General features: G+C 40.4%; 3 protein-coding genes and 2 non-coding genes across 6 annotated transcripts; 3 read left to right on the top strand and 2 right to left on the bottom strand.

Moving 5' to 3' along the window:
• Positions 1-37: 37 nt before the first annotated feature.
• Positions 38-109, bottom strand: trnae-cuc (transfer RNA glutamic acid (anticodon CUC)). The gene has a single exon. It is a non-coding gene; the product is annotated as a tRNA-Glu (tRNA).
• A 1,717-nt stretch (positions 110-1,826) lies between these two features.
• mustn1b (musculoskeletal, embryonic nuclear protein 1b) lies at positions 1,827-5,731 on the top strand. Its single transcript, XM_023428008.2, has 3 exons — positions 1,827-1,998; positions 2,111-2,234; positions 4,384-5,731. The coding sequence occupies exons 1-3, from the start codon at positions 1,990-1,992 to the stop codon at positions 4,497-4,499; spliced, it is 249 nt and encodes an 82-aa protein (XP_023283776.1). The 5' UTR covers positions 1,827-1,989; the 3' UTR covers positions 4,500-5,731.
• trnae-cuc (transfer RNA glutamic acid (anticodon CUC)) lies at positions 3,061-3,132 on the bottom strand. Its single transcript has one exon. It is a non-coding gene; the product is annotated as a tRNA-Glu (tRNA).
• Positions 5,732-7,213: 1,482 nt separating the features above from the next.
• On the top strand, positions 7,214-15,184 carry LOC111670964 (inter-alpha-trypsin inhibitor heavy chain H3-like). The gene is made up of 22 exons (XM_023427963.2): positions 7,214-7,372; positions 7,661-7,690; positions 7,985-8,008; positions 8,860-9,014; positions 9,204-9,308; positions 9,463-9,625; positions 9,707-9,817; positions 9,931-10,059; positions 10,265-10,381; positions 10,471-10,639; positions 10,757-10,882; positions 11,009-11,190; positions 11,403-11,588; positions 11,704-11,843; positions 12,054-12,214; positions 12,357-12,383; positions 12,482-12,541; positions 13,260-13,373; positions 13,552-13,753; positions 13,861-14,033; positions 14,239-14,350; positions 14,500-15,184. The coding sequence occupies exons 1-22, from the start codon at positions 7,259-7,261 to the stop codon at positions 14,636-14,638; spliced, it is 2,739 nt and encodes a 912-aa protein (XP_023283731.1). The 5' UTR covers positions 7,214-7,258; the 3' UTR covers positions 14,639-15,184.
• A 261-nt stretch (positions 15,185-15,445) lies between these two features.
• LOC111670965 (inter-alpha-trypsin inhibitor heavy chain H3-like) lies at positions 15,446-24,569 on the top strand. 2 transcript variants are annotated; one of them, XM_023427964.2, is made up of 21 exons: positions 15,446-15,601; positions 17,314-17,349; positions 18,100-18,257; positions 18,340-18,444; positions 18,599-18,761; positions 18,930-19,040; positions 19,136-19,264; positions 19,344-19,460; positions 19,544-19,712; positions 20,418-20,543; positions 20,728-20,909; positions 21,058-21,243; positions 21,767-21,906; positions 22,060-22,220; positions 22,486-22,515; positions 22,617-22,658; positions 22,968-23,081; positions 23,162-23,363; positions 23,832-24,007; positions 24,130-24,241; positions 24,388-24,569. In XM_023427964.2, the coding sequence occupies exons 1-21, from the start codon at positions 15,461-15,463 to the stop codon at positions 24,524-24,526; spliced, it is 2,739 nt and encodes a 912-aa protein (XP_023283732.2). In that variant the 5' UTR covers positions 15,446-15,460; the 3' UTR covers positions 24,527-24,569. The 2 variants fall into 2 exon arrangements, with proteins under 2 accessions (XP_023283732.2, XP_023283733.2); XM_023427965.2 differs by lacking the exon at positions 17,314-17,349.
• Positions 24,570-25,492: the final 923 nt, after the last annotated feature.

Genomic DNA, 25,492 nt, shown 5'->3' with positions numbered 1-25,492 from the left:
CTGTAGGTGAATCTTGAGTTCACATGAAAAAAACGTGTTCCCTGACCGGGAATCGAACCCGGGCCGCGGCGGTGAGAGCGCCGAATCCTAACCACTAGACCACCAGGGATGATGACAACTTTGTGTAACTCATCACAATATAAACAAGCTAACGACACCTGACTGCGGTGTCATTTTTGGAAAGGAGCACGTGGGCCAAATTAAGCGCGTTTTGCTTGTGGTTTACCACTAGATGTAGCGCCTTGACACATGCGGACCAGACCAGATTTAGGCAGAGACTTAGTCGTAATTGGAGCCGGCGGACCTACAGTCATGATTGTGTATCCAGAAATAGATCTAGCTAGTACTTATAGCTTATTACAAATGCTTGAGGAAATACACAGGCACATATTTTGCGCCGGGAGTCACGGTGATCCATCAGAAGCACTTAAAGAAATGTGTAACATCCTGGCTCATCGGCCTCAGTTAACGACACAAACGTCAGTTTTTCATGTATCGCTTTCACTGTGCACTGTGTGGTGATTTCACCCACCCCTGTCTCACACAAGCATATCATTCGTTGTGTTTGTTGTTTTTTGTTTTTCCTCCATCTCAAGAATCATGGTTTTAAAAGCCACCGTAGAGCTCCAACTGTAGGCTGTAATTCAAAAGTTTAAGAAAGAGCCCACTTAAATGGACAGTAAACACGTATTTGCAAAGAGATGCTCATTACCTTAAACCTTCCACTCGGAAAGGCCTAATAAACACCTGCATAAACATGTAGTTTATTATGACAAATACAAGAGAAGGCTAATATTGTAACTCTGACTTGACCTTGACTTGACTGGTTATCTTGGTCATGTGATGTTCAGTGTACAAGGTTTTTAGATCTAGATTCTCTCTGTGTCTGTGTTTGTCATTTTAACATAGTGAGTCAGTTTGTCCATCATCCTCCTAACTGTAGGATATACCTACTGTACACCTCAGTTTCAGATTATGATGTCAAGCCCTCTGACGACTATAACCTTAACTCACTTCTTTCAGCCTAAAATATAGGTTGTCATCACAAGGATCCAGTAAATGAAAAACCTAGAAAATGTTAACAAATGAACTTCTGAAATGAATTAAATATTTATCAAAATGATTCCCCTTCTTCATCTCATTAATATATAGAGATGACTTTGTTCACCTACACGGGGATTTGGTTTGCTTTGGATTTCAGCAAATGTGTGATGTTGTGTGTGATTAATAGCTTGATTGAACAGCTGATTATTACTGCTGGAGCTGTATGTTTACAGGTAAAGATGTAATTGTGATGTAAATATTATAGCTGCCTTACCCAGTAATAGAGGAACTTGCATGGGTTCAGATTTGACCTGAAGACTGCTTGTTGCCTTTTACTCACATCAGAAAAGCACCAAAGGCTTTTCTGAGTCTGAAAAGTTGGACATTTTACCTTCGTTCTACTCTTGGTTCAGCCCTCATTTCATTGGCTCATATGTTAAATGTCTGGAAACGCTTTTTACAAGACCCAAAAAGACATTCCCTCAGGCTTAAATCAAGTTGTAGCAATACACAGGCAGAGTCCCAACCCCTGGAGCTGCAGGGAGGTGTTGCTGGGTGGTGGTCACTCTCAGTACCGTTATTATTGCCAAGACCCACACCAACGTTTAAAAAAAGAGGGTGTCTCTGCCAGGTTGGACAGGGGAGGCGGAGGCAGACAGCCACTTGTGTTGTGAGCTGAATTATCAGCTGTTGGCCTGTAAGCTTATCGTAAAAGATGGGAGACCCATTCCAGCTGTACCATCCCTCACGTCACACCTAATAATACACACTGACAACAGGCAGAGTGGGGTAGAGGGTAGCAAGTATGACTGACTCACTGGGTCTGGACCAGGACTATATATAATGGCAGGCTTGATACGAGACAAAGACACACAAGAAAAATAGCAGCGGCTCTGGCAAACTGGAGAGAGTGTCTGTTGGATCAAAACACCAACTTTAATCACCATGTCACAGGTAAGCCAACTCACATCAAATGTGCTGTTTTGAGTTTAGATTTTTTTTATTAAAGCATTTCTCTCTGCCCTGAAGATTCATAATCTTTCCCTCTTTCTTTACTTAACTCCAGCCAGTCGAGGTGAAGAAGAAGAAGCGTCCCCCAATGAAGGCGGAGGACCTGAAAGGAGCCCGCAGTAAACTGGGACTAAAGGGCGAGGTCAAGAGTAAGACCTATGAGGTCATGGTGGAGTGTGGTGAGTAAAGCCTTTTTTATTCATGTTGCTTCGTCTGACACAGAAACACAGAACAAGTGACATAACACCTTGTCAGATGTCAATGCTAACATCTATCAAGATGTTTTGCCTTTCTGTTTCTTTCAAATGTAATATTTCTCCACTGAGAATTTATTTGTTTTTGTTCCTGCTTGACCTGTTGCTATATATAGTCAATTTAATATCTGATTTAACAACTGAAAATTGATTATTGTGACATGGTAGATATGTCACTCATTCAGAATGCAGTGTTGTTTGGCCTCTTCTATAGACAACAAAAAACACTTATTCATGAGTGAATAAATACATAAATGAATGCTGAAATAAATACTAAAAATTATAAATATTTGAATAAATAAATAAAATGACAATAGATGCATCAAAGCTGAAATGAATACATACAAAAATAATCAATTAAATATATATATAATTAAATGATGAATACATTAATACATGTTGGAAATTATTATAAATGTGTAAGTTAATGAAAGTAGAAATGGATGTAAATTTGTAGACAAATAATTCTTAAAATTAATTACATTTATTCATTTTCTAATTGATTACCAATATTTATTTATATAATTAAGGATTTAATTACACATGTATTTATTTATTTCAACATTTATTCATACATTTCTCGTTTTCATGAAATGATTACAATATTTATTTATTTATTTTCAGTGTTTATACTGAATAAGTAATAATTAATACTCTACAGTCTGCTGATGCAAAACCTGCCATGTTATTCAAACATTACCATTTCTTTAGAGAAGTCCGTCCTCAGTCACAGACGCTTTTATAAAACGTGTTCCCTGACCGGGAATCGAACCCGGGCCGCGGCGGTGAGAGCGCCGAATCCTAACCACTAGACCACCAGGGACAGTTGGACGACGTAACAGACGCGTTTCTCTAAAAATAAAAAGCACACACAACTACACGCAAGAATTTGACATACTACATTTAAGTGAAGTAAGTTTACACACGGACATAAACAAGACCACTGGTGTCTGTCGAAGTGAGCTGGTCTTATTTATCTTACTTTTAGACTTCAGAGTGTGTTGTAGTGGAGTAGCGGTGCTACTTTTACATGTTGATCTGACTCCTCCTCCACCTACACATCAGGATCAGTCTGTCTAAATAATATAATGTGATTCAAATTTGATTTTGTGTGCAAAATAGGTGCAAAACAGTGCATTTGTAACATTATTCACATATTCCAAATTATGGTTTTATTGCAGCTTAGGCATCAGTCTGTTGTTGAATGATCATATTATGTCTGGTGGGATTTTATGTTGCTGTGCTCATGCTGGCCTGTTGTGGGTTCACACCAAGCATTTTCCACACAGAACCAAAATACTATTCACCAGCAGACAAGTTAATTCATGCCCGTATTCTAATATTTCATCCATTGTTAATTAACTTTGGGTTTATTTTATAAATGCTGAGTATGCTGCAGCCGCCCTTGAATATTTGCTCTTGTTTGCAGTAACTAACACACGCACGCACGCACACACGCACACACACACACACACACACACACACACACACACACACACACACACACACACACACCAGTTGCACTTGCGTAACTCCCACCCACTTTGTCAGCTTAAACATCTTGCCCCCAGGTTTGCTTTTATGCCCTTTCAACTTTACTTACACACACAAATATTGGCTCACTGATTTTAGGTGTATGTTTGTGTATGTGGTAAGTATCAAAGTAAAAAGCTAACATTCACTGTCTCCTAATCACAAAGTGAGGTTGGGAGTATGTGATTTTATATCATACATACATGTGTATACTTTTTCCAACTTAAGAGATGACTCACAAAATGTAAAAAACATTGGTTGAGTGAATGATTAAAAGTGATTAAAGGAGCTGGAATCGAGAGGCACTGTTTGCGGGAAAGACATGAAAATCTAAATTCTTCTTCTGGGAATCAGGCTAGAGCCAGTTGTTGAGTGTGCTGAATACTAAACACTAGACCAGCACAGACATGAGATGAAACAGAAACAGCTGTTGATATTATGGTCCTCACATACTTCCCTCACAGGCACCCAGGTGCAATTCTTATTACTTGATGATGAGAAGTCACCTGGTTAAAGGATCTGTGTCTCTGTCTGTGTTCAGAACGTATGGGCAAAGTGGCTCCGTCTGTCTTCAGCGGTGTGAGGACGGGAGGAGAGACGTCCCTGGACAAGCCTGCTGCTGCTAAAGCTCCTGGAGCCAGTGTGTTCAGCAAGTAGACACACTGCAGGACAAAAGAGAAACACTGAAGAAACACACGTTGTAGTCTTTAAGTTTTAGAGTCAATGGTGTTACTGCTTGATACGGATCACAGAGTGTGTTTTTTTCTGTCATATGATAATATAAATCAGTAGCTAGTCGAATTTGGGAGAGATAATGGATTTGTTTTGTGCTCGTAGTGTGTGTTTACATTACTGTTATGTAAGCAGTTACTGTTCTTTGCAGTTTGAACAGTGCATCAGACTTGGAGAATGGCTTATGTTTTTAATGTGGCTGATGAGCTGTAAATGAGTTGTAACATTTATTTATCAGTGTTGACAAAGACTCTTTTTTTCTTAAAGTGCTATTTTGTTTAATTTCTTACCTTTACTTAAGACATTATTTTCCTTTGTATTGAAATTTTACTTTTTTTTAAATTTAAACGTCCCATATTTTACACTTTTGTAGTGCAGTTTTGATATCCACAAGAAGATATATTTGTGGTTTTAAGAACCAAAAACAAACTCAGTGTAGTTTAACATCTCCTCTCTCAGGCTTCTCTCTGGAGCTCTAGTAACAACAGGTCGGTGTCTGTTTTCTTAGTGATCAAATAAAAATATAGCAGATTTCAGGTAAATACTCCAAGAAACCAAATCCTGCAAGGCTGGATGGTGGTCTGGGTGGGCTTGGGGCACGGCTGGGGTGGGGACTTTGTTGTGACATCACAAAGCTACAGAAGGCCTGACGGCTGGTTTTAAAGCTCAGTTTCTGAATACAAGCTATGTGCATTTCTCTGTGGACTGAAGCTTTGATACTTTTACAGCATTTAAATAGCAGCTAGACTTGCTTTATAATCAAAAAAGACATGGAAACCTGACTTATTCAAAAAGAGGATAAAGTATTTAGGGCTTGAAATTAACACAAATCATCAATTGCAGGTATGCTATGTGTGCAGCATTGGTACTTGATTGATTTATTATTGTCTTATTGGTAGTTTGGTGGTTTGTCTCTCAGTGTGATTTATTGTTCAAGTCAGTACCTCTAAATGATTCAGAAGTTTTCACAGTTTTCAGGTGTTTTAGTCGAGATGAAAGTGTTAAAAAGAGAGTATTGATCAGATTATTATTCACTGTACTTACTTTTACAGTGGCCTAATTATACACGTATCTCTGTGTTTATAGTGTGATAATTCTGCTTGTCATTGTAAATCAATATTTATCAAGTGTTCATTAAATAAAGAAAATTTTGTCAACATTTGATTATTTTTGAGACCAAGGCTGGATTACTATTCAGGCAAAGAAGGCAACAACTCCTGGGCCCCAGGCCCTCAGGGGCACAAACACTCCTGGTTCACTATATCAATCTCTATGTTACATGGTAATTTAAAACTGGACTTTAAATCTGTGACAGGGCTGACTGGTACTGACAAACACTTTACTCTCCAGTTTCCCTTCGCTCAAGAGAGTGAGGGAGAGCAAGGTGAAAAATTTGCATCGTTTTCTGTCTGAACACACGTTTAGACAGGTGAACAGAAACACAACTCTAACTGAATTCCAATGTTGCTCCAGTTCTCCTAAATGTGGAAATAGGCAACTAACAAGATTACTTTGTCAACCCTAAAGGTGATGATAAGTTAGTGTTGTGTTATCAGCTTGTTTCTATTGCCCTGAAATGGCCAAACATTTTGTTATTGAATGTTTAAGTAACAACATATTTGTTTGTTATTACTACATGCACAGATTGTCTACAAGCCTCATCTTATTGAGGAATAGTAATCAAGTTATCACAACGTACATATCACTAACCAATACATGCACAATACACAGATAAATTGGGGGGCCACAAAATGATCGGGTTGTTTTTGCACAGCGCTGATTTCATACCCCTTTAACCAACTGATGACCATGACCCACCAAATGCAGTGCAGAGTACAGCCCAGTTTATCCAAGTAGGAAAATAGTGACACCACTTCAAATACACAGGCAAAAAGTTAAGTCTATATTTTTCATTTTTTGAGCTGCTGAGTCTAGTCACCATGTTTTTTGTATGTAATCATGGACAAATCTACTTTCAAAGACACCTTGTAGTCAAGTTTATTTGTGTAGCCTAGTATCATGTCCCCATTTTGACAATTTCCCTAAAAAACACATACAAGAGAGTCTTTCTGATTTTCTTACAGTAGTCCACTGTTTGCTCCTTAAGGGGAAATGATGTAAACACACACATCAAGTGAAGCAGCACAAGCTGTTGAGTAAGAGACTCCAGCAGGAGGAGGAAGAAATCTCTGATTGATGGGCGAGCTAAGAAACATTCAAGGCAATGGAAATGGAAGTAGTTTGGGTATGTGATCCGAAGTGAGCAGGTCAACACCACCCATCCATTTAAATATATAGACACTGTGGTAGATGCAACATGAGCTGACATAATGAACTTATCTCTTACACTAAATAATCATTTTGGTGTTACTAATTGGTGCTTTTATGATATATATTTTTTTACATCGGACCTGAGGCGCTGGGTGTCACATTGGCAACATCTAATTAGGTGTAAGTTTGGTGTCAGTCCACACACTTGGAGCTTGAGCACAGACATTTTCTTTAACTTTTACTAGCATCAGCGTTTCTGCCACAGGACCTCCTGCCCATTGAGCTCAGGTCTGTTGGTCAATACTGCAGGACAACACACACATACACACACAGAAACATTTTGTCCCTCCCCCCTGGGCTGAGAGCTTTTTTCTCAGCAGTGAAATCAGCCAGTGTTCAGTGGAAGTTTGGTCATGTCTGGACTGTTGGGTGTTCGACTGCTGCTGCTGTGGGGCTGCGCCTGCCTCTGGCTGCCCGGCCTGGCCCGGGGGGCCCTGGTCATCTCCAAGGACCATGAAGCTCCACAGGTAAACTCACACACTGAGCTTTTTGTAATTTGCCAGTGTTCATTTGATCTGGTCGTTCTGATTTAGCCAAGTCTCTTATAAATAATCTCTTTGAAACAAACAGTGCTCCTTCAGCACTAATTTGCACTTTAAATCCTGTTTTTACAGTCATTTTATTCCCCAACTTCTCCTAGTTGTATATGTATGTGTGACACATACATTTTCCTTAAGAGTCACTGAATGTGAAGGCAGGGTTTTTGTCTAATATCTGGCACCATGTTGGTTCACACTGCTGTATTTGTATTTCAGGAGTCAAGAGGAGCTGCCAGATCACTGCAGGTATTTGGCAGAAACTATTTACAGACAGACAGACTCTTCATGTAACAGTGAAAATTACATGTTGTGAATTTTCATCTTTCTGTTTATACATATTCAATAAAGTTTTGGTCCTTGTTCAATCTCAGTATTAGGCACTGAATCATAAATACATGGCTTAAAGCTCAACCTAAAATAAATGACTATTTTTCAAAGAGGCACTGCACAAAGATAATTCACATGATTAAACAGCAAAAAGCAACAGTCACCGTTTTTCTTAAATCATCTCCTTTTGTTTGTTGTTTTGTTTTGTTACAGAAAAGAAGCACAAATGAGGTCAAGGTAAGAAAAAAAACAGTTTTTATGACGAGAACTTCATTTATTTAGGAAGGGCTGTTGAATACAGCAGCTTGTCACCCAGATCAACAGGTACACACAACAGATAGCATAACAACTAAAATTTATTTTAATTTAAATAATATTTGTAGAATTGGTAATAAATAAATAGATAAATACATATAGAATTATAAGAAAACAATTTAGAGGTAGGTCATGAGGCTGTACAAAAACATATAATTTTGGCAGGGGGAATAAAGGGCTTACAGTGACAATTACAGGCAGGGAGAATATAGCAGTGTCCTGAAGGAAGCAATGAGACTTCACACAATATGTGCTCAAGAAAGTTCAATATGTTTATTGATTTCTTTGTGTCACAAAAACAATCTCTGATCCCACTGACTCCAGTCCCCTTGAATGATCAAAACAGCACTGTTCATGCTGTTATGAGTCTTTCAGTGAAAGTCTGTGCAACCAGCAAATAAATGAAAAGGTCAACAGGCTTAAAAAAATATTGAGAATAACTGAAGTGACTGAAAAAATTTGATTTTTAAATATTTACATTATCCCTGCTAGCAGCACCCAAATTTGACTCACCCAAACAGCCTCATTACAACACTCCCAAAGTGGAACCAGTGACATAATGTCTTTTTTCTTTTCTGTTTTCAAGTTGTTATAATTTTCTTTGGCACCAATCACGGCAGCACACTGTGGGCTGGACTCAGCTGGAAAAAAATAATAATTCAGTTTAAAATGACATAAAATGAGCAGATCCTACAGTAATAAAAATGCTATATGTGCTTGTGATAGGCTTCCCATATTCATTAGCGTTATCTCATCCTCTCTTTCTGTCTCAGGTGGAGGTGTACAGTGTGACAGTGGACTGCACGGTGACGTCTCGTTTCGCCCACACCGTCATGACCTCCAAGGCCCTGAACACAGCAAACTCCTCCCAGGAAATCTTCTTCGAAGTGGAGCTGCCCAAGACCGCCTTCATCACCAACTTCAGCATGTCAGTCTTTCTCCACTCCCATTTTCACTCTGACGACATTCCTGCATGTGTTATGACCATCTGTGTATGAGACAAGGTTTATCCCCGCTTCCTTTCAAAGTTCTGCTCTAAAACAGATTTTTATATAATATTTTTTACTTGGCTCGTGTTGCATCATGTCGTCCTCCATCTTTGTGCCTCACATCACAGGGAAATCGAAGGTCAGGTGTATGCTGGGGAGGTGAAGGAGAAAGAAAAAGCTAAGAAACAATATGAGAAGGCTGTTTCCTCTGGACAGACGGCTGGACTGGTCAAGTGAGTCAGTCAAAATGAAAAATACATAAACTCACTATTGCAAACATGAAAATAAATGTTCAAAGCAACATCTACATTTTTATGCCAAACTAAAGATCCTAAATTGATCATTTTAACATTAGAAGCTGTCAGTTATATCTGTGTTTTATCACAGGGCCTCTGGGAGGAAGATGGAGAAGTTTTCAGTGTCTGTCAACATCGCAGCCAAAAGTAACGTGACTTTCATTCTGACATACGAGGAGCTCCTTCAGAGGAAACTGGGCCAATATGAGATTTTAACCCGAGTTAAACCCAAGACACCTGTCCAGAAGTTTGAGGTGAATACACTTTTGATTAAATTATGCTTTATGTTGATTTCATTAATCCTAAACTGTGTCTATGTTTGTGTGTGGAGACAGATTGTGGCAAACATCTATGAGCCTCAGGGCATTACTTTCGCTGATGCCCATGCAACCTTCCTGTCCAATGACCTGCTCCCCCTGGTGGAAAAAACTGTCACAGACAAAAAGGTACATGGTGCAACGTGCCTTCAAAATTCACAGTGATCAATAGATAAATAATAATACATTTATGAGCGAGAATTAAGAAAAAGCTTAAGTGAATGTATTTATCCCCTGGTCAGGCACACATCTCTTTCTCACCAACTATGGAGCAGCAGAGGAAGTGTCCAGGCTGCGATGGCACCCTCATCGATGGAGATTTTATCATCAATTATGATGTAAACCGAGCACAGGGCCTCGGTGACATTCAGGTCAGCTGTCAACAGTTACTGTATTCAGTATCTGCTGAACACACATTTATATTAAACTTCAAATCTAAAACTATACACAGTCACTTTAATGTTCTTTGTGCAGATGATATGTTGTGGAAGAGAAAACTGATCAATCTGTAGTTGGATTGTGTCATACTGTGTCATTCATGCAATTTACTGTTATTTGTGATTCTCTTCTCTTCAGATTGTGAATGGATACTTTGTGCACTTCTTCGCTCCCACCGACCTGCAGAGAGTCCCAAAGAATGTGGTGTTTGTGATTGACAAGAGCGGATCAATGAGTGGAGCAAAGATGAGACAGGTGAGAGACGGCTGATCTGATTCTAATGTATTGACGCACACAAAATGTACAGGGAAAATTTAGACCTCTGACCTTGTAACTCTTTGTAGACACGAGAGGCATTGCTGGAAATCCTCAAAGACATGCACGAGGAGGACTACTTTGCCCTCATCCAGTTTGATTCCAGCATCAATTCCTGGAGGGAATCACTTAGCAAAGCAACCAAGGAAAATGTGGCCGAAGCCATGGCCTACGTGAGACAGTTAACGAGCAATGGAGGTAAATAGAAAAACAGCGGAGGAAAAATAGCTTATATGCCAAATATTGTCTTTACTCCTTCAGTGATAGAAATGCATTCTGATACTACAAATTTTACCACACACTTTTTCCTTCTAGGAACCAATATCAACGACGCAGTGTTGAGAGGTGTTTACATGCTGATCAAAGACAGGCAAGAGGAGAGGCTCCCTGAGAGGAGCATTGATATGATTATTTTACTCACTGATGGAAATCCAAATGTGGGTGAGCATCTAGAGTGTGTATGTACTGTAGGATATATATTGTATATATTTGTGTGAATGCACAACTTGACCAATGTACTGTATATGCAGCATTAAATTTGTGCATGTTGTATCTGTGGGTTTGAAGGAGAGTCTAGCCTCCCGAGGATCCAGGAGAATGTGCATTCTGCTATTGGAGGAAACATGTCTCTGTTCTGTCTGGGATTTGGAAATGATGTGGATTACTCCTTCCTGGATGTGATGAGCACACAAAACCAGGGACTGGCCCGCAAGATATATGAAGCTTCAGATGCAACACTTCAACTCAAGGTGGCGGGTTTAGGCTATGAATACACTTCTGAGCCAATAGTTATATTTATGTAAACTTAAATGAAAATAAATACTAGCTACGTCACTTTCATTTCCACAATTATGTGATAAGTTTTTGACAATTTTCTGATAAAATAATTTAATAAAAGCTATTTTTATAGCACATTCTGTACAAATACATAAAGCACAGAGTTTGCATGCATTTATTTCAGGGTTTCTATAATGAAGTGGCCAGCCCTCTGCTCTCGGAGGTGGACCTGCGTTACCCTGACAGTGCAGTGGACTTCGTTACCACCAACCACTTCAGCCAGTTGTTTAATGGCTCAGAGATCGTGGTGGCTGGTCGGCTGACAGACAACGACCTGGACAACTTCCTGGTGGAGGTGTTAGGGCAGGGGGTAAGGAAAAGGAAATGGCAGAAATGTAGAGATAATGCTGAGGTGAAGAGAAGACCCGTTACTCTATTAATCTGTTCATCACACAGCATTTCCTCTTATTTCCTCTTCCTTGTAGTTTGAGGAGGACTTCAAAGTGCAGGGCCAGGCCAGTGCTATTGACTGGGATGTCATGTACCCAGACGAGGAGTACATCTTTGGGGATTTCACCGAGCGTCTCTGGGCCTATCTCACCATCCAGCAGCTACTGGAGAAGAGGTCAGAGTCATTCCACTCAAACTGAGACCTGAATTGCTTTGGCTTGAAAATATTAATTTCCCACTTCATGAAAATCTTTTTTAATGATACTCATTGGTGATCACCAGAGAGCCCATAATTAAAACTACAATATCCATTTAGAGATTCCTTTGTGGTTTTCTGAATGCTATTTTCATATGTGGCAACTTAAGTATATTTTTCGTCTTGCAGCAAGAGTGGTTCCCCAGACGAGAAAGGCAACGCCACAGCCAAGGCGCTGGACATGTCTCTGCAATACAGCTTCGTCACCCCGCTCACCTCCATGGTCGTCACCAAGCCTGAAACTGAGGACGGAACAGACAGCCCTCTCATTGCGGATAAGCTGACTGAGGGTAAGGAAAGAAAGACAGGGTTTAAAAAGTGATGCTGGATAGTCCTAATTTCTATTTACTCAACAACACCAGCAGAGGCTGGTGCTCTAGTTTAAACCATTGAACGTACCAAGTTGTTCTTGTCAATCTGTTTTTTTAACAGAGCAAAGACAACAGGCAGAAAGAGTGGGTAAGACCTTTTTTTACCATATAGGATAAAAATAGAGTTGTTGGTTTAAATCGATTCAGTGTATTGATTGATTTGGATGTTATTGTTCCTGTTTCTAGCACATCGAATGCCAACTCCTGCAGTGTTCTCACATTACCAGCCACCACCCACATATTTTGGTAAGTTCATTTATAGCAATGCCAGCTGCACGACTGTAAGGATGACAACGTCAGATTGTTGCTCTGTCAGTCCATCACAACAACTATTAGATAACTTGCTTAGAACTTTTGTACAGATATTCATGGTCCTCAGAGGATGAGGCCTCGTGACTTTACAGATCCCCTGACTTTTCATTTAGCAACACCACCAGGTCAAAATCTTTACCTATATCTTGACACAAATTTTTGTTCAGATATTCATGGTCCTCGGATGATGAACCCAACTGACTTTATCCTCTGAATTTTCCTTTAGCGCCACAGTGAGGTTCACAGCTTTGATTTTGCCTGAAGTGTCTCAACATTTTACAGTACATACACTCATGTCCCTACAAGGATGAATTGTAAACACTTTGGCAATCCCTTAACTTTGAATAAGGGTTTAACTCTAATCAAGAAATGGTAGATTATTTAAATGCTTAACTAAAATTGTGAACATGATAAACATTACATGCTAAACATCAGCATTTTAGCATTGTCATCCTTACCGTGTTAGTATGCTGGTGTTAGCATTTAGCTGAATCACAGCTGTGCCAAAGTGCCGCCCACAGAGCTCCTTCCATCGCTGTGGACTCTCAGGCTTGTTGACATGTTTTTATCAGCATCAGCCAAAACTATATCCGAAACAAAATCATATTAATTTCTGTTTATTACTGTCATTATACTCTGGCATCACCTGCAGTGGACGGAGATCCTCATTTCATGATAGAGCTGCCAGACAGAGATGACGCTCTGTGCTTCAACATCAACAACAAACCAGGAACCATTTTCACTCTGGTCAGAGACCCAGAATCAGGTCAGCCCTGAGTCCCGATCATCATCATGACTTTCTTACCAGTCGACAAGTACAAAATTGCTGTCCCTGGTATCCTTATAAACCAACATGTAAATCAAGTGTTGATATTTTTTCTCTCGTCATACAACTTATGTGCTAGTTAAACAGGGAATGACTGAATCCCACATTGTTTCCTCAGGTATTTTGGTCAATGGCCAGATAATTGGAGACAAGAAAATTCCCCCCAATGGCAAAATTAACACGTACTTCTGGCGGTTTGGCATCGTCCACCAGACTCTGGGCGTGAGGCTGGAGGTGAGCACTCATGACATCTCAGTTTTCCAGGACGGCCAAAGGGTCAAGCTGCTGTGGTCTGATACAGCCTCTCTCAAAGGGCCCAAGTGAGTGTTTGCACCATCACATTGTTATAGCATAGCAAAGCATATGAGTAATATGAAATGTAAAGTCCAGTTCAGAATGAATAATTATCATCTTTCTCCTCCTCCAGTGTGGATCTTCACGTGACCAAGGGTCGCAGCCTAATGGTAACTCTAAAGGATTCGGTCAAGTTTATGATCCTGTTACACAAAGTGTGGCAGAAGCACCCGTACCACCGGGACTACTTGGGTTTCTACACCCTGGACAGCCACCTTCTCTCCCCTTCTGTTCACGGCCTGCTAGGTACCACATGACACACTTACCAGGAAGTAGTTAGCATGGTTTATAGCAGGTGAAGGAAAGTGATATGATTTTCTTTTCTTCATAGCAGACAAAAAAAAAAGATAATTATAATGATTTGACTTCAGTTGGCAAGGTGGAAAACTACACAGCCAGACTGATTATGTTATAAAATAATATTTACTGTAAATGTCGGGTCGTCTTCCAGGTCAGTTCTACCATGGGATTGAATATGAAGTGACAGACCTGCGCCCAGGAGAAGTCCCAGAGAAACCAGACGCCACCATGTTTGTGAAAGGACGGGCGCTCAATGTGACCAGGTATACTACATGCCTCAGATAAGCGTGTCCCATCTCAATGTGAAAGTATTTGCATTTAATCTTTGTTCCAAATGAATGAATGGCTCCCGCTTTGTATGTGCTCTTAAAATTTAATTTGGTCTACATGACGTTTCTGTCTGGGCCCACAGAGGCTGGCAGAGAGACTTCAGGACGGATGTGAAGAACGGAGAAAACGTTCCCTGCTGGTTCATTCACGGAAGCGGATCAGGCCTCATCGACGGAGATGAAAGGGATTACATCGTGTCAGGACTTTTTAAAACTGTTTGAAAACAGGTTATATATCAGTGTCCACCACAGAAAAATCACCACAATCATAGAATAAATATTAAAATCTGACTGCACTTACACCATGAATAATCTAACATCACATACCCAAAGGCAAACAGGCCTCTTCATGAGCGCATTTCCTGGAATCATAAGAATAACCCAATATAGTGAGAAGTCCTCGGAGACAGACTCAACTGTATTTTGTATTGGAATAAATGGACACAGATCTTAAAGATAGACTCAAGATAGATTTATTCATTTTATTTCAGTTTTTCATTGTTTCCAATTGTTTATTATGACAGAAAAGGCTGTTTAGTGTTAGTGTCACATCTTTACTTTGGTCATTCCTCTGTTTTCCCTAAACCCATGTTTGACTTTGAGAATTTTTATAACAATATTTTGTTAATGTCTGGAGCTGACAGGATGTACAATGGGATTTAAACTGTTTCCAAGCAGCTGCAACGCTGATGAACAGTTCATGTAAAGTCTATTGTAGGATTCCTAAACAACATGATACCTAATAAATCTTATCTTGGTGGTAACAAATTGGTGATACATTTCTTCATGGTCAGATAGAAAGAAAAAGTCCTCTGTGTACCAAATGATTAATGAATATTCTTTCACTACAGGAAATATCCATACTTAACAGTCTTTAATGTTGGTTGAAAATCATGTGATTTCTAGAACCTTAAAAGCTGAACTCTTGCATGCAGTAAACAAGGAGTGTCCCTCCTCTTGCTGGACAGTGTGGGCGGAGTAGAACTCTTACAGGAAGATTTTATTCCCACATGCCTTGAATTCCTTCCACACTTGTTTTCAACCATGCCAGAGGAGAAGCCGCTTTGTTTCCCAAGCATGACAGCGGCGTGGAGAGTCCTGCTGCTGGGGGCTTGTGTCTGCATCTGGCTTCCAGCTCAGGCCCAAGGAGCTCTGGTCATTTCCAGGAGAGATGCTCTGACACAGGTATTTAACAGAAGCCATTTGTGTGCAGCAGATGCATGTACACAAATGCGTTATTACATTCTATGTCAGCAGGTATGTCATTGGTGATGAGTCTAAACACTTTTTATGAAAGCCTGTATCTGCAGTTGTAAGAACACATCTTTCCCATGAAGTATCCTCAGGCATGCAGGAAGTGATGTGCTTTGCATGCTTTTTTTTGTTTGTTTGCTAATAAAAGAATAAAAGAAGATTTGTTTAGAGGGCACAATTACCAAGACTATGCAGAAAAACAGAAGAGCATCACAGGAAATCAAATAAATAAGTTGTACAAGCCGTAGTGACTCATCTCAGGGAACACTAGAGCATTGACAGCTTACAGGAAAAATCCTTTAAAACTATTAAAAACTACTGTTTTTGAAGCCAACATTGCTGTTTGCTGGTGTGACTTAACGTTTTACTAGTATTTACAATAGAGCTTCATAGAAAAAAAAACTCAGCAGACTGAAACATTAGATGTAGGTTAGGGTGCAAGTGGAACTTTTAAAAAAAAAAAAAAATCTTTTGATGCACAACCAAGTCAAGTCTCAAGTCTGTTAATGTATGCCCAAAGGTCAAGTGCAAGTCTTTCAGCTGCTGACCATTCAAATGATGCAGAATTTTTTCATTTTCCTCCCAAAGCTTTATTATAAACAATTTAAACATATACAACCTTAATAGTTTAAGGTGCACACTGTACAAGGTATGTTCTATTGCTGTCTTATTTACTGTTTACCATTTTTTCAAGATTTTCCCAAGGTCACACCTTGAGACTTGATTTTTCTCAGTGGAAGTCTCTGCTGTTAACGGGTTAATGTCTAAAGATTTCCCCATGTTTTTGTCATAATTGTGAAATTTGGTTTGGGACAGTTGAAAAATTACACTGTACAGAACTGTAAGTCGCATGTCTACAGCTCTGTTTGTCTCAAAATCAAATCAATAAGTCCAAACTTCTACTGAACACACTCATTTTCACAGTAACACATGAGGCAGAGACTGTTTTTCTATTGCTCTTAGGTTCAATCAACCAAGTTGTACATTTGCCATTATGATGACAGCTCTGTCCTCCTCTGTCCTCCTCTGTCCTCCTCTGTCCTCTTCCCTTGCTGTTTCCAACTCATCGATGAAATAGTTTGTTTAACTAACCATGTTCTAATCATTTCAGCCATTTAATGCTTCATCTGTCCACAAATTGTCCCCTTTGAGGTTTTCTGCACATCCCCACCCAACCACCTACGCACACACACTGTATTTGCTCCCTCCAGTTTGCCTGGTTGTTTAAGATGCCAACCTGTCAGCATGCTGCTGCTTGTCTACTCTCGCCCGCCTGTTTATTATGTGACCTTTACATCCACAAGTCTTTTCCCACACTTATTTTAAGTCCTTTATTTGATTCTGGGTCCACACCTTGCTTCACAGACATGCTAATCCAAAACTGTCTCTCTGAGATTTTGGGGAACAAAGAAGAGGCACCTTTAATACATGTGATGACAAGTATCTAAGTATGGATACTTCAAATAGGGAATACGTATAGTTTAGAAATCAGCATTTTCTGAGGCAGAATGTAACTGATGGAAAACATTCAGGAACATTTCAAGCTTAGTGATGTCAAATAGTCATACATTTAGAGCACATCCCTTTCCACACCTGCTTTTCCTTTCTCTATAACCATGCAGTCATCTTATGTTCTGTTCCAGGAGACTGAAGAAGCTATGGGCACCAGGTCAATAAAGGTATCCAGCTTAAAATACTACAAACTAAGAGAAGTTTAGATTACCATTTACTGAACTTTCTCTCTACCCTGCTGCGAAAACTGAAAAAAGACAGCGTTGATTGTGAAAAAAAATTCCTGCAGAAAAGAAGCACAAACTCTGCAAATGTAAGGAACTATTTTTGGTATTGATATCAAAAAATATATAAAACACAGGGGTGTGACCTTTCCTAATAACAAAACATTTATATATGTTGATGTATCATTGACAAATTAACTCAAATCTGAATATAATAATTCAGTACACATGAGGCCGTGGTCCAGATAACTGGTAGTGTCTATCTCACAGTGGTGGTATTGTTACTGGTTGCTAAATGAAGTCCATATTTCCCATAAACCACATTACTTCCAGATGCCACTTCCCTCCGTGGTGTCCACTGGCATGCATATATTTTCTCTTTGCTTTACTGGAGACAATAAACATGCTGGAAGTGATTTGTCCATCTGGGTTTTATTCCCTTACGCATTTGCGAGTATGAGAAACTCTAAGTTTCATCTTACCTTGTGTTTACAGAAAAGTGACTTCTCTCAGTTTTGTGACATGTCTCCTCACATCTGACACAGACTCCAGTAGAGAGACTGCCAGTCGTCTTAGCCTCTGGTCTTGCTTGTTTGCAGTAATATGGCATGATCTTGTATAATTTGTGTGGTTATGATTTATTGATGCTGAACCCCTATGGACAAGCTTTTTACTCTATAAGCATCCTTTCAGATGGTGGAGGTGAACAGCGTTAGAGTCAGCTGCACGGTGACGTCTCGTTTCACTCACACCGTCATGACCTCCAAGGCCCTGAACACAGCAAACTCCTCCCAGGAAATCTTCTTCGAAGTGGAGCTGCCCAAGACCGCCTTCATCACCAACTTCAGCATGTCAGTCAAGACTCAAGACTTTTGACAGTGAGCATATTCTATGTGTTTCTATACCTTTGACAAAAGCCCTTGTGCCTCACAGGGAAATCGAAGGTCAGGTGTATGCTGGGGAGGTGAAGGAGAAAGAAAAAGCTAAGAAACAATATGAGAAGGCTGTTTCCTCTGGACAGACGGCTGGACTGGTCAAGTGAGTCAGTCAAAATGAAAAATACATAAACCCACTATTGCAAACATGAAAATAAATGTTCAAAGCAACATCTACATTTTTATGCCAAACTAAAGATCCTAAATTGATCATTTTAACATTAGAAGCTGTCAGTTATATCTGTGTTTTATCACAGGGCCTCTGGGAGGAAGATGGAGAAGTTTTCAGTGTCTGTCAACATCGCAGCCAAAAGTAACGTGACTTTCATTCTGACATACGAGGAGCTCCTTCAGAGGAAACTGGGCCAATATGAGATTTTAACCCGGATTAAACCCAAACAACTGGTGCAGGAGTTTCAGGTTCTACTCACTCTCCTCTTTTATTTTTCTAAGCAATGACACGCAGTTCAAGAGACGCTTCCTCAGTGAACGCAGAGTGTGAGAAATTTGTGTCAACATTAAAGAGTGGACTGCTTCAGTGATTGTGTGTGTGTGTGTGTGTGTGTGTGTGTGTGTGTGTGGAGACAGATTGTGGCAGACATCTATGAGCCTCAGGGCATTGACTGTGTTGATGCCACTGCAACTTTCCTCACGAATGATCTGCTCCCCCTGGTGGAGAAAACTGTCACAGACACAGAGGTAAAGGGTTACAAAGATTTCAATGCTTCTGTTTATAGACTTCTAAGTTTTTTTGCCCAATACTGTCAACCGAAATGAATCTCTCTGTCTCTCAGGCACACATCTCTTTCTCACCAACAGTGGAGCAGCAGAGGAAGTGTCCAGGATGTGAAGGCACCATAATTGATGGTGATTTCATCATCAAGTACGATGTGAAACGAGAAGAGGGCGCGGGGGAAGTTCAGGTCAGCTGCCAACAAAGTCTTTGCAGCAGCACATAAGAATCACACTTTTGTCTCAATCAAATTCTTTACATCCCTTCAGGTTGTGAATGGATACTTTGTGCACTTCTTCGCTCCCCCTGGCCTGCCCAGAGTCCCAAAGAATGTGGTGTTTGTGATTGACAGGAGCGGATCAATGAGTGGAAAAAAGATTGCACAGGTAAAAGACTTGTGTGGGTAAGCTCCTTACCGCATGCGATGATGTATGTACATCTTCATATGTTAAACTGCGAACCTTTGCAGACCCGGGACGCGTTGGTTGCCATTCTGAAAGAACTCCATGAGGAGGACCACTTTGCTCTTATCCTGTTTGAGTCCAGTATTGTCACCTGGAAGGACGTTCTCTCCAAAGCAACTCAGGAAAATGTGGCCAAAGCCATTGCCTACGTCAGGAAAATAAAAGACGCTGGAGGTGCAACTTTAGTTCCAAATGTTTTGTTCACTTCCTTATTCAGATGAACAGAAATAGAGTTCAAATGTATACATTTTACAATTTTCAGGGGTTTCAAAAGCTCATGTATAAAATCATTACATAAAGATCTGTTCTCTATTTAATCAGTAAGGAAAGAAAAGATAGTGGTGAAGAGAAATGTCAACAGAGTAGATTATAGAAGAATAGAGAGTAAATCATAAAGGTTCAGGGCCTAAGAGACACAGACTCTGTCTGTTCAAAGTGAAGCTATCACCACAACCTCAGTTCAGTTCGGAGACTTCATTAAGTTAGCACTGGTCAGCACTGGTCAACAAGTGACCCACGCTCATAACCACACATGAAATTGCAAATTCTCGTTTTTACACTTAGGTTTTTGTACAGATCAAACAAATGAGGTATGTGTTAGAGCTACATGGTGGATTTTTCAACACTTGGACAGTCTAGCTGATTTCCTCTGCTTCCAGTCTTTATGTCAAGCTACGCTAAACTAAGCTAAGCTAACTGCCTGCTAGCTGTAGATTCATACTTTGTGGACAAGAATGAGAGGGGTGTATTTTCCAAAATGTTGATCTATTACTTTAAAGAACATGGGCTACTGAGAAATTGCAACTTAATTTTCTCTTTAAAAAATGTTATCTCAGGATATTTTTGTGTTAATCTGCTCATTGTGTCGTGGCCTTTCAGGCACAGATATCAATAGCGCTGTGCTGAGGGCAGTGAGCATGCTGGGGAGAGAAAGAGAAGATAAGAGGCTCCCAGAGAGGAGTGTGGATATGATTATTTTACTGACTGATGGGATGCCAAACCACGGTGAGATGTCTTCATTTGGAGGATGATAATATTTTATTCTGGATGGTCAGAGGTCATTGAAAGTTTTCAAAGGTTGACAAGCACTTCACAAATCTTATAAGTATGTTAAGTCTCTTATAAGAACAGCAAGGCTTTCATTGCATGCTCATACATAATACATGTGTGTGTGCATGTATGCGTACAGGGGTTTCAAACCTGCCAACAATCCAGGAGAATGTGCATTCTGCTATTGGAGGAAACATGTCTCTGTTCTGTCTCGGCTTTGGAAATGATGTGGATTACTCCTTCCTGGATGTGATGTGCAGACAAAACAAGGGACTGGCTCGCAGAATATATGAAGCTTCAGATGCAGCCGTTCAGCTCAAGGTGAGGCAAAACAAGAGAACACTGATTTACAACAAAGGGAAAGTCCATTCAGGTTTGGCGGTGTTTATTGTATTTAAAGTGTGTTTTGCACCTCCAGGGGATTTTGGTAAACAGATGATGCATGATTTGGAGTGTGTCTCTCCTCCAGGGTTTCTATAATGAAGTGTCCAGCCCTCTGCTCTTGGAGGTGGATCTGCGTTATCCTGGCAAAGCAGTGGACTTTGTGACCAAAAAACACTTCAGCCAGTTGTTTAATGGCTCAGAGATCGTGGTGGCTGGTCGGCTGAGAGACAGCGATCTGGACAGCTTCTTGGTGGAAGTGTTTGCCCAGGGGGTGAGGAATGGACAACAGAATATCAATTATGCTATGAATAGACCTTATATCTTGTCATGGTGGTGAACAGACAATATGTGTGCTTTTTCTCACATGTGGCTGAATATTGAATGCAAAGAGTGATACTGTGAATGAGACAAACTTAGGTGGATAGTCTTTAGAAACACTTCTTCCAGACGTTCTCAGGGCTTCAGTAAGGGTCAAGTCATCATGCCTTGATGTTCCTATTTTTATTTTTTATAACGATGGTCAGTTGGACACTTTGGTCCAGACTCCAGACTAAAAAATCTCAACAACTATGAGGTGGATTGTACAGAATCATGGGCCCCTCAGGATAGATCCTACTGATGATACCTTAACTTTTCATCAAGCTTCATACATTCAATTTTCCATTGGTTTCCTTATGACATTCCTATCAACCTGCAGCCTTACAGAGCTGCTAGTGTGGCTGTCGACTCTGTCTTTATTATACTGTTAATATCCTCTCCTGCCATTGCTCATTGCATCTCTCCTCTTTCTGTAGTCGGACAATGATTTCCAAGTGCACAGACGGGCCAGCGTGGTAAACTGGGGGGTGATCTACCCAGAACTGGAGTACATCTTTGGGAATTTCACTGAGCGTTTGTGGGCCTACCTCACCATCCAGCAGCTACTGGAGGATAGGTTTGTTCAGCAAAGATTTGAGAAAGTTTCCCTGTGAACTGTGATAGATTACTCAAAGAAACTGCTCTGATCAGAGTTGTTGTTGCTCGTCATGTGCATCATCTGTCACCATTAAACAACCAGCTAATCTCCTCTTTCTTTTTTATCTCACAGTGACATTGGTACTCAGCAAGACAAAGACATTATGACAGTCAAGGCACTGGACATGTCTCTACGGTACAGCTTCGTCACCCCTCTCACCTCCATGGTGGTTACCAAGCCTGAAACTGAGGACGGACCAGACAGCCCTCTCATTGCTGACAAGCTGACTGAGGGTAAGGGATATGTGGCCAGTGTTTGATTTTAATTTTGTTTAATTTGTTGTCAGCAGATTTTTTATTTTTATTTGTACGAACGGGGAAAAAAACGATATTGTACAGGCTATCTGATAAACTGACAAGTGAATCAGCATATTCTTTCTTTGCAAATTTACATTACATTCTTTGATTATTAGAAATCTGTTGAATCAGTGCGAGCAGGACTTCCTGAAGGCATCCAACTTTGAGTTTTATGTTTTCTAACTGTTGCCCTGTTTTACAGACCAGCGACAGAAAGCAGAGAGACACCAAGGTACGACAATCTCTTTTAACTTCATTATATGACAAACTTTACCAACCTTATTCTGGCTGAACAACTTTGGCGATGTATGATTTTATTATTTTTGATAACAGGCCCTGCAGCCCATGCTCGAGGTTCCCATGGCCTATCAGATGGTAAGCTTCTCATACAGCAGTAGTTTCACTATCACATAATTTTATCATGTCTATGCTGTCATTATTGCTGCCAATTTTACTTATATCTTCTATTAAAAGCTTTTATTATCAAACACAGACATGATTGACCACATATGTATCAATAATTTAATACTGAAGAAATCAGTTCCAGCTCTTCACTGCTGCACTATAGGATGTAACTGTTGCTTCAGATCGTATCTAAATATCGTGATGACACACCTGTTATACTTGAGTTTGACTACTTTATAGCTTTCTGCCTGACATGATACTTTCATGATGCTTTTGCAGTGGATGGAGATCCTCATTTCATGATAGAGCTGCCAGACAGAGATGACGCTCTGTGCTTCAACATCAACAACAAACCAGGAACCATTTTCACTCTGGTCAGAGACCCAGGATCAGGTCAGCCCTGAGTCTTGATCACTCAATTGTTCTCAAAGGAAGCAAAAGGCATGATAAAACAAATCTTTCATCATTTTCAGGCTTTGTGGTGAATGGCCAAATTATTGGCAAGAAGAAAGTTGTTGCTGATGGTAACGTCAACACCTACTTTGGGCGTTTTGGTATCAGCCACAAGAAGCTGGGAGTGAGGCTGGAGGTGAGCACTCAGGACATCTCAGTCCTCCACAATGGCAGACAGGTCAAGCTGCTGTGGTCTGATACAGCCTCTATCAAAGAAACCAAGTGAGTAATCCTGCTTTGCAAATATTGTCTTGAGTTACTTGACAGCAACATGTTTTAAACTGAAAAGATAAAATAATGCAAAACATTTATGTTGTCATTATTTCAGGTAAGAATGCTTTTAAAAGTCAATGTAAAGACATTTCTCACAATGATTTTTAATTTTTGTTTATCACACAATAAATACCTGAAGTTCAATTGTCATACCTTAAAGATACCATTGCTACAATCTATACCACAATTAAACAAAATATGAGTGTCATCTAAATGAAAAGTAAACAATAAATTGAATCAGTAAAAACTACAAAACCAAATGTAAACTATGACATCCTCACTGAAAATGACTTAAGCTATACTTGACACTGACAAATAAAGAAGCTCCACGTGGCTCCTGTGAATCACCAACAAACAACTCTGCTCTCTTACTGTCAGCCAGTCGGTCAAATGAAATTGTTGTTCTCTCTCCTCCAGTATGGACCTCAAGTTAACAAAGAACTGCAGCTTAACAGTGACACTGAGACACTCCATTAAATTTATGGTCATCAAACACACAAAGGTGTGGAAGAGACGCCACGATCAGCAAGACTACCTAGGTTTCTACACCCTGGACAGCCACCACCTGTCTGCTTCAGCTCATGGCCTGCTAGGTGGGAACAGAAGGGGCTGAGAAGACATTTCCCATATTATGATGCACTGTTTTTTACAGCTATGTCCTTATTCCTAACTTTAAATAAAGCAATAGATATTAAGTAGGCTTTTTTTGCTCCAGGTCAGTTCTACCATGGGGTTGAGTTTGAGGTGACAGACCCACGTCCAGGTGAAGTTCAGGAGAAGTTAGATGCCACCATGTATGTGAAGGGACAAACAGTCAACGTGACCAGGTGCGCGCGCACACACACACACACACACGCACACACACACTCACACACACACACACACACACACACACACACACACACAGAATGCATGTGAGGGTAAAGTGTGCGCTCATATACACATCTCATCATCGGTTTTCTCTCCCTCACAGACACTGGCAGAAGGACTTCAGCAGGAACGTGAAGAATGGAGAGAATATTCCCTGCTGGTTTGTCAACAATGATGGAACAGGCCTCATTGATGGAAGAGCCTCAGACTACATTGTGTCAGGGCTTTTTAAGACTATTTGAATCCTGAAAACTAACTTTAAAAAAATAAAAATAACTGTTTTGACATGGGTTCTTTGTGTGCCTTAAATAAATAAATAAATGAATAAATAATTAAAGGGTGTGTTTGTGAAGAGATTCATCAAGCAGGATGTAGAATAGGTAACTTGTCTGAGGCCTACTTGCTGGTAATTCAGACATTCAGGGCAAGAGCCATAAAGCCTAAACACATAGTCCCTCTCTTTGTGGATACCAGTAAACTACATCTCTCTTTCTCACACATTATGGTAGTTGCCAGATGTCTTTTCTCGGAGCTGTGGAGCAGCAGAGGGACTGAGCACTGGGGCTGAGGTTGAGTTTGGAGATGGTCCATTGTGAAAACATCCAGTTGGTGAGCCTGTTGTCACTGCTGGGATGTTGGAGAGGCCCAAACACAGCTGTCACTTCATTTCCTCAACATCATTATCACTGTTCATTAGAACATAATAAGGATGGAGCGTGTGTTTGTCAGATAACACTGATGTATGTTAGCATGTTTTAAATGTAGTAATTTTACTGTAATTGAATATGTTTACATTGCTTCAGCTGTACATGCTTAGAGTTAATTAACTTTTCCATGTGGTTAATGTAACGACAGCAGGTGTAAAGAGGAACATGTTCGGTTTGTTGACCACAGGGGGCAGCAGTGAGCTCACTGCGGTTTGTTGACCACAGGGGGCAGCAGTGAGCTCACTGCGGTTTGTTGACCACAGGGGGCAGCAGTGAGCTCACTGCGGTTTGTTGACCACAGGGGGCAGCAGTGAGCTCACTGCGGTTTGTTGACCACAGGGGGCAGCAGTGAGCTCACTGCGGTTTGTTGACCACAGGGGGCAGCAGTGAGCTCACTGCGGTTTGTTGACCACAGGGGGCAGCAGTGAGCTCACTGCGGTTTGTTGCGCTGACAACCCGAGGTAAAGACGCTTTCGTCGAAAAATAATTTCACATGCCCCA

This window comes from Seriola lalandi, unplaced genomic scaffold (assembly GCF_002814215.2).
Source record: "Seriola lalandi dorsalis isolate HSWRI2012SDOR001 ecotype SW California unplaced genomic scaffold, Sedor1 jcf7180002054864, whole genome shotgun sequence".
In the NCBI taxonomy this organism is placed as follows: Eukaryota; Metazoa; Chordata; class Actinopteri; order Carangiformes; family Carangidae; genus Seriola; species Seriola lalandi.
Note: the sequence above shows the minus strand (reverse complement) of the source record. Positions and strands in the feature narration are given on the sequence as shown.

Bases quoted from the DNA above. Each gene is read 5' to 3' on its own strand.
- mustn1b (XM_023428008.2), top strand. The intron at 2,235-4,383 runs GTGAGTAAAGCC...GTCTGTGTTCAG, and splicing joins TGAGGTCATGGTGGAGTGTG to AACGTATGGGCAAAGTGGCT.
- LOC111670964 (XM_023427963.2), top strand. From the start codon at position 7,259: ATGTCTGGACTGTTGGGTGTTCGACTGCTGCTGCTGTGGGGCTGCGCC. The intron at 11,589-11,703 runs GTAAGGAAAAGG...TCTTCCTTGTAG, and splicing joins TGGAGGTGTTAGGGCAGGGG to TTTGAGGAGGACTTCAAAGT. The intron at 12,384-12,481 runs GTAAGACCTTTT...TCCTGTTTCTAG, and splicing joins ACAACAGGCAGAAAGAGTGG to CACATCGAATGCCAACTCCT.
- LOC111670965 (XM_023427964.2), top strand. From the start codon at position 15,461: ATGCCAGAGGAGAAGCCGCTTTGTTTCCCAAGCATGACAGCGGCGTGG. The intron at 17,350-18,099 runs GTATCCAGCTTA...GCATCCTTTCAG, and splicing joins TGGGCACCAGGTCAATAAAG to ATGGTGGAGGTGAACAGCGT. The intron at 18,258-18,339 runs GTCAGTCAAGAC...TGTGCCTCACAG, and splicing joins TTCATCACCAACTTCAGCAT to GGAAATCGAAGGTCAGGTGT.